This window comes from Styela clava, chromosome 10 (genome assembly GCF_964204865.1).
Source record: "Styela clava chromosome 10, kaStyClav1.hap1.2, whole genome shotgun sequence".
In the NCBI taxonomy this organism is placed as follows: Eukaryota; Metazoa; Chordata; class Ascidiacea; order Stolidobranchia; family Styelidae; genus Styela; species Styela clava.
In genome coordinates, this window is record NC_135259.1 from 15,941,086 (window position 1) to 15,953,591 (window position 12,506).

The 12,506-nt window shown below is 31.6% G+C and overlaps 2 protein-coding genes across 3 annotated transcripts in view; one reads left to right on the forward strand and one right to left on the reverse strand.

The window, feature by feature from the left end:
- Positions 1–12,506, reverse strand: part of LOC120338438 (ubiquitin carboxyl-terminal hydrolase 24-like) — a 75,416-nt gene that overhangs the window by 32,905 nt on the left and 30,005 nt on the right. For both annotated transcript variants that reach the window (XM_078116799.1, XM_078116800.1), the window contains exons 25-28: positions 7,081–7,204; positions 4,215–4,381; positions 2,739–2,852; positions 2,080–2,218 (exon numbers count right to left, since the gene is read on the reverse strand). In XM_078116799.1, coding sequence (XP_077972925.1) covers positions 2,080–2,218; positions 2,739–2,852; positions 4,215–4,381; positions 7,081–7,204 — 544 coding nt within the window. The remainder of the gene's footprint in view (positions 1–2,079; positions 2,219–2,738; positions 2,853–4,214; positions 4,382–7,080; positions 7,205–12,506) is intronic.
- Positions 2,264–11,705, forward strand: LOC120338459 (uncharacterized). The gene is made up of 4 exons (XM_039406478.2): positions 2,264–2,286; positions 8,447–8,525; positions 9,041–9,220; positions 9,646–11,705. Exons 2-4 carry the CDS (start codon positions 8,462–8,464, stop codon positions 9,813–9,815), a joined length of 414 nt encoding a protein of 137 aa, XP_039262412.2. The 5' UTR covers positions 2,264–2,286; positions 8,447–8,461; the 3' UTR covers positions 9,816–11,705.

The window sequence follows — 12,506 nt, forward strand, 5'->3', positions numbered from 1 at the left end:
CTTGGCCGACTCTGATATTTTGACTTCATTTTTACATTCTATTGGCTCACTGATAAACAACAGAACACACAAAAATCAAGGGTTGCAGGTCATTGGCGGGCCGGACATATTTTTAGAAAGAAATTTTTAGAAAATATATTTTCGGCGCTATTGAACCCTTTGCACTTTGCCTTAACTTTTCTGCGTTTTGTTACCCTTAGTTTAATCATAATTAAATTATTGGCTCATTAAACGAGTAATTGTGAATTTTATACTTGTTAGATTATAATATAATTTAGTCTACACGTGTCTCACAATAAATTCTGTTACGTAAAGAATATAATCGTCGAAACAGCTGTTTTGTTACTATAATTCAGTGAAGCGTCGCGAACCGGATTACATTCCCTCGCAGGCCGTAGATTGCCGACCCCTGATGTGAAAGAAGTGATAAAATTCAAACTATATTTTATATTGAAAGTGAAAAAAAATTTATTCTGGGATCCTATCTATCCTGAATGTATCTTAATCTGAAAAATTCAATACATCGTTGCTTCGTTATTGTGTCACGTTCTTCGAGAATATATGTAGAAACCAATGTAAAATGATGATAATTGAATTTGGTAATGATGATGAATACTATTTGGATTAGTCATCTATTTTACAGTGTCAAAAGTTAGGTCTATTTCATGTCCGATCATCACAAGCCAAATGCTTCATATCAATAAATTGTTAAATGAGAATATTTTAAATATTTCGAAGGTTACATTCACCCCATTCGAATATTGGATTCATTTTGGATATCCCTGCATATATGAGAATCAAATTAACTTTCATAGTGTACCAGGAATCAGAAACATATAAAAATTTACAAATCCGATAGCTGAAAATTAAATTCTATGTTTAAAAATTATGAAGCAGTGAAGTAAAACAGATGATCATGTGAATTTGACTTATCAACGCTGACTTTTGTCTACATATTTCGGTTTATTAGTTAGTTATTAGCTATGAATAATTTCACACTGGAAAATTAATTCCGCTTTTTACAATGCAATGTTGAATTATAAAATTTACAACCGTTCTAACAACTTGTGCATACAACACATTCTACGTATAAATGAGTACAATGAAGTGAATTAAAACAGATAAGAAACTGAAATTGACTTTCAACGAGGCCATGTTTATTTGTTAATCAATACCTATTAATAATCATAGATATGAGTGTGTCTGTGAGTGTGTACAAACAAAATATATGTAGGTTGGTGTTTCGTTATATGAAATTTGAATATTCGAATGTCATATCTCTGTAGGTGTGTCAGTTTAGAGGAAGCAATCAAAAACAGTTCAAAAAAGTTAAGATATACTAGACTAAGATAACTTGTCGCTTGTCTGTGCTTATTATTATGTAGCAAGATGTGAAGTTTAAAACAAAACAGTTATTTTATGTGAGTAATTAACAACAATAACAAGTCATAAATCACTACAACATTTCATTCAATCTTTTCTACAATTTTGCAATAAACACAAATTACTTAACTATTATCAATAATTTGTTTACATCAGTGTTTATCTTAATGATTGTGTGCTGATTACTTGATTACCTAATTGTTTTATTTGTTTGTTCCCAACACAATAACACATAAGTTCAGTGTTGGAATTATTTAGTGTGCAGAGAATAGGTAGGCTACGTATTGGCGCACTGTTTTTATGATAATAGTACCATTTCAGAAAATAGATATGGCAGATGGAAAATGTGTAAATAGTGGTAAGGCCAAGAGATTCTCGTGGTCACAAATTTCACTAAATAACGTGTGCGATTTCACAGGGTTTATTTTGGTAAAATCAATGATTGTTTCGTCAGTGTGACGTGGTTTGGTTATTTAGGCTGTGACGTGCTTATTATGTTAGTGGATTTTGCAAGTATCTGTCTTCACATGTATGTCCTGTGCCGAGAGGACGTCAATAATTTTTTTCTCACCCTAAACTGTGCACCTGTGAATATCCGATTTTAAAATCCCCTCTTTAAGAAATCCTAGCTGCACCCTTGTATGTGGTAATGTTAATAACATTTTTTAAAACTTTCAAGACAGAAGTGAAAAATACCTGTACAGCGGCCCTTGCAACCTTGGGAACTTCTTGTGGTAAAACAACGGGACTTTGAGATAAAGGACTTCTACGATTTTTCTTTGTCGGAGTCGCTGAAGTCTCCATTGAACCAACAGTGACGAAATCCGCGTATTCTCTGATAGAGATAGGAAAGAAATACAGATAAAAGAGAGAATTTTGAGGTTGAAAGCTACCTTGCTTGTTGTAAGAATTATTTGTATATATTGGCAACATTGCTCTATGATTTACAGACCGTTGCGCGCATCCATGTAATATATGAGTATGAGTAGAATTTGATATATCATATTAATTATATAATTATGTCATATCTGATAACATGAGGTGGTTCTGTGAACTAATCAATTCACATTTCCATTGAATGAGAATATGATGATTTTTCATGAATGCCAAATCTCAGAAATCTTTAAAAAATTATAGGTTGAGCGGAAGTATGTAAAATTTAGCATTCTTCAACAGTGAGGGAAAATGATCAATTAAATGTTAAATCAGCAAATTTCCCATTCAAATACTTAAGTAAATTACATTGCTACTGGTACGACAGCAATGCCCAATCTGAGCATGAGGTTCATCAATTGCCTAACAATTTTGCAAAACAATACATAGGTATACTCCATATTTTGTGTCCAATAACTGACCTCTTTGTGGGTGATGTTGGGGTTGCAGCCGCTTCCAAACTAATGCTTAGTCGTGGATGACGATTCCCTGTGAACGAGTCATCAGCAGTGGAGGAGTGGTCACAAAGTAAAAATCTAAAAGTCAAATAACAGTGATGTAAACATGAATTATGTTGAAAAACATGGAATTCTCAAGTGATTAAAGCTCAATCTATCTGATTTAGCCTCCTTTTAAATGCTGAGCATTATATTATTATTTTTAGCAACGTATGTTACGTAGAATATTTTTGGGCTTACACTTTACATTACAAAATGACTTTATAGACATACTGTATAATAGTTCATGTCATGTTATTGCCAATAATAGCACTAAACTTTTCTGTGAGAAACCATGGTAACATAAATGACATACCAAATGCGGGTGTTTTAAAAAAATTTACACAATCTATGACATCTTGGCTGACAAGTCGTGTTATTTGCTATCGTTAACGAATAAAGTTAACCGTGAGATGACCCTGCTCCCTCATTCCTTAAAAGATTCATCACAAGCTAATGGTGAAATGTGTGTCATAAAATGCTGCTATCAGCACAAATATCATGAAAACAGATTATGACAATGCCAAAATTTTGGTAGGTCGATATTTAAAGATAATTAATGCCATGATTTTTCAGTTGGTTATATTAGGTCTGACATTGGTTGACAAAAAAGGGTTATATTAAGTCTGACATTGGTTGACAAATAGGGTTATATTGAGTCTTGACATTGGTTGACAAATAGGGTTATATTGAGTCTTGACATTGGTTGACAAAAAAGGTGTGGTGCCCTTGATACACAGACATGACATTGACATTTATATACAAAAATACACACATTGTTTGTCCCTAATGAGAGGATTCTTGGAATTAGGTACCGTTACTTGATAAATCAATTTGAACTGTAATTCAGGAATTCTTAATTCATAGGTCAAGCTCAAGTGATGGTAGGCAAATAGGTTTTGAAAATATGCATCGCTTAGGATATAGATGGTGAGATTCCAGACAGAGTTAGTGGATGTTACGCCAGGTTTACTTGGAAAAGCTAGCTATCCCATCTATAACATAGTTAGTAATACTTGTTGTCATGGATACCCAAAATAAATAAAATATTCGAATACATTGAAATTTGGCGAAATATTAAATATATATATTTGTATAAAAATTTGGCAACTGATGGTTAGACATTAATTAGATTTCATTCAACTACTGACACTGTAAAAAAAAAGATATTAAATCAGAAAATGTTTATCCACACCACCCTGCATTCCCAGATATATTTTCTATCTATTTACATACCGCAAATTTTTCCGTTAAACATGAGTAATTCGGGATATATTAAAAATAGTAAGGCTTATCCGTGCTTATGTGTTATATTCTGCTAAATGTGACAATCAATAACGGGTGTACGGCCCATGTCTAGCATGAATAGCAAATCCATATAGCAAAGCATAAAATGAATACCTTGCAATTGTCAATGCGATGGTATAGCATCCTCTCCTAGTATCAGCGTCAGTTTGATGTTCCACAGTCTCCGATACAACCTCGTTTTGCAGTATGTTTAAAATGACTTGCAACCCGCCACATTTTAGGAAATATTTGATGAATTCAGCAGGATCATGTTGCAAGAGCTGTAAATACAGATGAGCAAGGAATTAATGAGAACAGTTACCTCAGAACCTGAGATAGAATTAGACAGAATTAGAGAGATGTGCAGAACAAATTGTAGACCTTCACTCTTAACAAGTCTCTGCATTAGCAGCCCTTGATAATTAAACAGCTGCATATTTTTGAAAGGAATGGCACCTTTCCAGTTAAGCATTGCCTTCCCAAAATATGGTACTCTCGAAGTATGTGTACCAGGTTAGGGTCAGGCCATAATTATATTCCGATATTGCTTATTTTAGTTCGGGGACTGTCTGTATTAGCCAAGTAAATATCTCCCTGTCCATAGGTTTCAGTCCCTTCACACAACTTGTTCTAAAATATGCGAACAAAATCAGTTACCTCCATATTGGTACACATATGCTACTTATGGAGCGCCCAAAATATTACATCTTGGGTAATTTCTTGGGCCTGAGATTTCAACCAGAGATGACAACATAATTAAGTCCCAACTCTACAAGGATTTATCATTGCTTTGGTTTGATCTTATTACTACCCATTATTATCCTTAGACCGAATGAAAATAGGTGTGATTAACTACAAAAAAAAATTAGCAATAAAAACAAGTTTTTGTTACTTTTTATGTATTACTACATCAGCCCAAATATATATTTATTTATTTAAAATATTGTAAAAAAAAAATTTGAACTTCAAATTTGAAAAATTTTAATTGTCATTGTATCATTTTCAAGTTATTTTAGAAATTTATAGATCATATTTATATAAATTTAAATTATCAAACAAATTCAATTTGAAATTGTAAAAAAATTCATTTTGTAGCTTTCTATGAACCTAATGTTAAATCATTTTTATTAGTGTTGGTTCATTTAAGAAAAGTGTCCTTTTATTTTAATAAATTCCTGATATATATATATATATATACAACGACAATGATATGAGTACTTCAAATATTTCTGCTGAAAAATACTATTTATAAGGCATGGAAATTTGATGCTGTAGCCTTTGTAATTCAAATATTTCTGCTGAAAAATACTATTTATGAGGCATGGAAATTTGATGCTGTAGCCTATCGACAGCCAAAACAGATTCCACAAGTTATACCAGAGTCTATGAGTAATAATGACTAAATTTATTCTATGTATGCAATATGTTCCATGCTCAAATCTTTTGTAATGACTCATATAATATATATATATTATGAAGGGATGAAATACACTAATAGATACTTTAGACAGGGGTGGCAAGAAATGAAAGAAATTGTAAAGAAGACGTACGAAGCATATATTGAAACCGCTAAAAATTATTTAGAAATTATGTATTATTGTTAACGATGTTTGTGAAAACGTCAAATTGCTCAAATTATACGAATAAATTTTCTAATTTTTTTTATATGCTTGTCAACGTCTTTCGCTCTGAACAAGGCCCTGCACAAGAGACCATTGATATCAAACAAGATATAAGGAGTTGCTATTTTTGAGATGGCTGAAATCTTTCTCTTTCGGTACTGCCTACCAAATTTATTACACACTTGGTGAGGTGTTGGGCCTGAGAATATGCAATTGTGCCAGACAAAATGCCAGATTTAACGTTTTGAGTATTTATATACAAGTGCCATATATTATAATTTATAATATATTTGAAATTGTGCACCTTCCTGGCGGCTAGTTCATGTTGTATTACAATAATTCAAAGAAACCTTGGTATCAATAGGAAGCAGGAAGCCCGAGCTCACCTTGAACCGGTAATAATTAGTGAGGTAAACAATGCCGAAAGAGGGAAATTTCAGTTTATACAATGCATTGTGTGGAGCAAAAAAGACAGCATGTTGAAGCCTTGAAACCAATGGATGACTAATGGTACATTATCTCCATAGAACAGGTTATTGTCAATTGACAATATCACAGGAAAAAAGAATTTCAATCAGCTATCAGACTTGTGTTTCTCGTTTTACAGCATAAGGCCAGCTGGCGGAATAATATTCACACAATTTAGCATTTTATATTTCTGTCAAAAGACTGTTTTTTAAGGTGAGGCTGCTCTTGATATTGGAAGAGTTTAAAATCTTTAGCATAGTATATTAGTCAATACCACAGATTAGTGATATAGAATGGATGACCCAAAAGGAAAGGTGTATCAGTTTTTCATCAGTAGCTTAAAGGGTTGTGGTACGCAAAATCAGATAAGCAAATATGAGCTTTTTGAGAAAAATACCCGCTTGGGTCCAAAAGTATGGATTTGAAATCGATTTGCTCAGTTATTGAAGAGAAAGTCAACAATAAATTTAATTATGAGTTGGATTGCGCAAGACTAACACCCTATCCTTCTTCTATGCCTTTATGCTAGTGGAGGTGTATGTGTATAATGCAAAGATGCGGTAGCAGGAATACATAAGACTATACCATGCAGTTCAAATTTAAGAGTTCAGCTGAACACTAACACAAATGTATTTCTGTAACGTTTCTTCTGCCAAAATCAAACTTCCTCAGGTAATAATCACACAAAATTCTTGTAAACTACTTTTCTGAGGAAGTCTGATTTTAGTCAGACGAAACGTTACAGAAATACTTTTGTGTTAGTGTGCAGCAAGACTCTTGAATTGTATAATATAAATTACAACAATTGAGGAAAATACCTGGAGGTCTAATACATGTTCACTAGTAATCATTCAATCATTCTATCAACAATTTACGAAATGAAATCTCACCTGTTGATCTGTGACAGGAATAAGTAGACTGCTTAAAACTTCTAAATTGTATCGAAGTCTAAAAATATTCATTCCAGGTGAAGATAATCGAAAAAGAGAGTCAAACGGTGACAGCCTTGGGTATCTATAAATCAAAATAAAATATTTCAAATTGAAAATGTCAGGGTCACAGAACATAAATCACACTTGATCATCAAAAATGATAAAAATAATTCTAAATTTCATTTGTTAGAGTTATTCGTTTAAGCCAGGTGTTTTCTGAATTTTTTACATCTAGTATTTATAACTTCACAAATGATGATGGTTTATGCGTAATAAAAATACCCTCACGTATCTCAGCAATTTTAAATTATCCTTCTCGTGAGTTTAATAGGCTATTAATGAAGTAATAAATTTAATAAAATAAGTTTGTTTAACCTTCTTCCCAACGTGGCACGACTAGTATTAAAGAAGTAAATACAGTGCGAGTGTGAAAAGATTGGGTACCTCAAGCTTAGGGAAAATCGGAGGATTTTCATAGTAAACTGAATATTAACATTTTTTCTAAGGTAAAGTTGCAAATGAAGAAATAACAGATGAGCAAGCAGAGTTGAAAAGTTGAACCATTGGAAAGGCTACAATGTTTATTAAATATTGATAGTTATTCCCACACCAGGGTGTAATAAACTGCGTGGGCGAGGCGAAGTTTAACTAGAAAGATTGTGTGTCCTTAAAAATAAAAAAAAATATTAACTTCTTACACATCGGTGGCTGCTTATGTGGGGCTTTGTTCCGAGTCAAAAGGTCACATAATAAGACATCATAAATAATAATAAATCATTCGATATCACTCACACAATATTTTGCAAAAATATTTTTTTCATTTTAAGCAAACACTATATGATTAAAATATCAAAATTTAAACCAAAATATATTAAACTCTTTGGACATACAAGCATATTTTTTATTCTGTTAAAATCATTATCATAATTTGTAGAGCCAAAACCAACAAAATGTTGATGTAATCTCTCCTAACCATTATTTTCATAACTCTATCATGTAACACATTAGAGAACAAACCAAAACCTTTTTCCTTCCTTTTTCGGTTGACTGAGTATCAATGGTAGATCAGTAAAATCAAATATTAGAAAAAATATTCCAAACTTCATTGAAGAATACAATTGAATAGCATGCTATATGCCAGTGAATAAAACAGTTATATTTGAAGAACTGTGAAGTAGTACGCAATACAAACACTTAGATCAGGATATATCATAGCATTTTTTGCGAGGTTTTTGGTGGTTTTCATGGTGTTTGCACATTAATTATAGACAAAATCTGGTTTTCTTTACCTTAGAAAAAGTTCTAATTGAAGATTTTTTTTCAGGTTAAAATCTTAAATATGGGATGGTGCTGTGTAATATGTGGATATATTTTTGTTATATCAATCATTCTAAATGGAGAAGGTAAGTAAGTACCCTAATATCAAGTATAGTGCCATTATATGAAATAGAATCATGTCAAATTTACCTAATACATGTACTATTCTACAAAGTTGTGATATATTGATATATTGACTAAAAATTTGTTGCAACACCTATTTATTGACCATATGTAACTAAATTAAATCAACTTGTTGATATTATTGCCCTTGTCGTCTGCCTAACTAATGAATTCCTAAAATTTCTCCTAATTTTCAATTAGCATGATCACTTCTCCAATGCTCGCAGCACGCTGTCTTTAGAAATTTCACAGTTTGTACGCCATGACTTGAATTTCACATTGTTGAGTCACAATCACAACAATGCAAGACCGGGGAAAATCTACGTTTCAATTGGCGTCTAGTTTCAATGGGCACGCATTTGCCCAGGGTAGTAATACAGGATATTAAAAAACAGCAACATACAAAAACTCGACTGTCATCCAAGTACCCCTGGGAACCTTCTCACCCCTGGTCTAATCCAATCTTATCTTTTTTAAGAATTACGAAACACATGGATGAAGTTTTCTCCTCCATCCAATGATCCTGTCCCATTTCAAGTTGGAATGAACATAATACTGAAAATATTTCTACTTGCTACAACATTCACGTGTTATTTTCGATCGCTTGGTATAAACTTATCAAAGTTCTGCATGTGTTACGCAAATTCTTTTATATCAGGTATGATGCTTATTGTTATGTCTAAATTGTTGATGCTCGTATTTAATTGCAACTAATTATACTTGGCACAATATATATAAATTTGAAAATAAAATTAACATATTTTGTACAAAACTGCAAAAAACAAGGTCTAAAGACCGAAATTTTGTAATCAGTACTGAAAAGAGTGTCATCAATATCTACAGAATTCCAGAGTTATACAAAAGTCTTGTGAAAAATATACCAGTAGATAGCGATTAACATAAGATATGTGTATATATATATATTTCATCAGGCATTTCTATGACAATAGTCAATATTGAATATGAGATTCTAAGTAAACAAGAACACAAAAATGCAAATTTTAAAACGGTATAAATACATACCGGCATAAGGTAAAAATGTTTAATGTTTCATACTTAAAATCAACTTTCTATTATTTACAGCTGGATTAGATTTTCTGTACATTATGAATCAAAGGAAGTCAGTGGTGATGCAAATATCACTCGCATTAACATTACTGGGTATTTCAATATCAATGATCGAAAACTGCTGCATGAAGTCGGTTAATAATCACAAACCTGGATCTCAAAAATACGAAGCGATAAAAGCATGAAGATACCAGAAGACGAAGTAATCAAAATTCAGAAACAACTAAAGGTCAAATAAATGGACATGAAGGTCAAAAGATCAATATGGCCACTGTTATGACTGATCTCAGAAAAATTCGAGCCAAATTTTAGAAAAATCGTACCGATGATGTATGAATGTGTAACCATGAGATATGAAAACCAGCAAAGTCTGGGTGAAATATTGTGCCCTGTGAAACCATAAAAGCTGGAGAAAAAAAAAAAAGAGCAAAACTAAAATGTATGGACATGAAGATCAAAGGGCTATTTTGCAATTTGTGAGAAACTTCAAAAAAAATTGTACCAAATTAGAATTTAAACAATTTGAATATTTTCATTCAAAAAGTGTCATTCTGAGCAAATGAAGTCTCCCAGTATGAGTAAATTTGATTTCTGAACACTGTTAAATAAATCATTACTCAAATCATTGTTCATTTTAACATTCAAATTTATTCATTATACATTAACCTCTATGTCTTGTTTGTTGAACAAGAACTATTTTGGAAAGTATTAGGTTTTTCATATCCAAAAACATAGCAGATTTAGTGTACAATATAGTACAAGTCTAGATTTAATTAGATTGGGAACTAGCAAAAATGCCAGGATGTTTTTGCCAGTTTTATTCTCGCTCCTTATGCTCTGTACGAGACCCTATACAAGCTTTATGATATTTTTAGAACCATTGTTATTTTGAAAAACAGGAATCTTTGCCTACCCAATTTATCACACCCTGGGTGAGATGCGGGGCATGGGACTTGACCCAAGATGTGTAATCTGCGATGACAACACAGTGAAGTCTAACGCTTCAAACACTAAGCCATCAGATTATGCATTTACTGACTGGGAAAAAGTCCTTTCAAGCAAGGACTTTAATTGCTTTGGACTAGGGAACTTTACTTTGTCATTGCGTGCAGTATTACTAAGATTTAATACTGTTTTAGTATTATTATAATTCCTATTCAGGCACACATTAGAAGTATTCAAATTGCACTAATAGAAATAGTGTGCAAGTTGTAGTATCAATAATAAGATGTTGCATTGTCAAGATTTTAACTTTTCGTCAGATATATTTACCTTGTTCATTTTGGCAAAGTTGACGAATTTTATTTGAAAAGCAAAGATGTACCACTTTTTCATTTTCATTTTGAAAATGTTTTGTGTGCCATATTTCAATAAATTGTTTAAAATGAAGTGAATGTTTACTTTTTGCTGTGATTTTCATTTGATTAGTGGTTTAGGGGGAGAAACCTCTATCTAAACATTGGTTTTTAATAGTAAAAGTAGCTAAAAAGTTCATATTTACAACTTACTGGAAATTACAACTTACCAGCTAAAACATCAATTAAAAATTACATTATTCTATAACATTGCTTGCACTTTTTCTGATAGCGATAAGATTTTTCCTATCTTATCACAAAACCACGAAGCAAGTGAACATTATTAGATGAAAATTTGTGAGCAAATTGTGAAATTGTGGAGTCAAAAATAGATTTATAGGAGCAAGAGAAATGCAGAATATCTAGTATACAAGAATAGATAGACGGAAGAATATTCCACCAAGCAAAAAATTACAAATACGTCGCAATCACAGAAATTACCAACAAGAAGAACTTTAGAAGAAGTGGATGGATGATAACAACTTTGCAATATTGCATGAAACAAATAAAATTGCATCAAAACACAGATGTTTTTGTATTTATTGATGATTTTAATATATTTATGGCCTATTTTATTTAAATATTAAAAAATCATGACCCTAATTGTGCAATTAAATGAAAGCAAAGATAAATTTATCTGACAAAGAAATATTTGTAATTTTATCTGAAATATTTTTAAAATATCTAGTATCACTAATATTGTATTGCAAAATTGTCAAAACTGGCTTTAAATTAAAAAACTTACAAAAACATGTCAAACAAACATTTTTTAGTCATATTTGTATGAAATAGGAGAGTGTTTTACTGATATATACACAGAAGACAGAACAAAAGATAATGTGTTATGTACCCTAGAATTAACGTCTGACATTGAGCGTAATTTTTATGCCCCAATGATTCGAGACACTCATTGATAAAAAGAAACAAGGATAGCAATGTAACTCCTCTAAGTATCTTATTACTACTCTTATGGATGTGAATTCCTGTAAACTCTGTAAAATTGTTATATTCTATTTCCCAAGTATGAAAATAGCAGAGAACTGGTGATGTACAGGTTTTCAACAAAAATTGAAGATTTTCTCTGACAAAAGTAAAAAGGTGTATACAAGTAGAATTGTTTTACTAATATATACACAGAAGACAGAACAAAAGATAATGTGTTATGTACCCTAGAATGAACGTCTGACATTGAGCGTAATTTTTACGCCTCAATGATTCGAGACACTAATTGAAAAAAAGAAACGAAGAAAAGAAGTAAAAAGGTGTATAAAGTAAAAAGTAGAATTGAATGCTTGAATACTAAAATATGCAGTAAATTTGAGTGATATTTTGAAGTATTGTTACTTCAAAACCAGTGGTTCTAAAACTTTTTAATCCTGTAAATTTTAAGAAAATCTGAAGCAAAATATTCATAATGTCAATTTATCATATACTCTCATTTTTCCATGAACTGTTCATCACAATTGAAGAACTGATTTTTTATTTATGATGATTTAATTAGGAGGTGATGGATATTTATTT

Bases quoted from the DNA above. Each gene is read 5' to 3' on its own strand.
- LOC120338459 (XM_039406478.2), top strand. From the start codon at position 8,462: ATGGGATGGTGCTGTGTAATATGTGGATATATTTTTGTTATATCAATC. The intron at 8,526-9,040 runs GTAAGTAAGTAC...ATCTTTTTTAAG, and splicing joins AATCATTCTAAATGGAGAAG to AATTACGAAACACATGGATG. The intron at 9,221-9,645 runs GTATGATGCTTA...TATTATTTACAG, and splicing joins CGCAAATTCTTTTATATCAG to CTGGATTAGATTTTCTGTAC.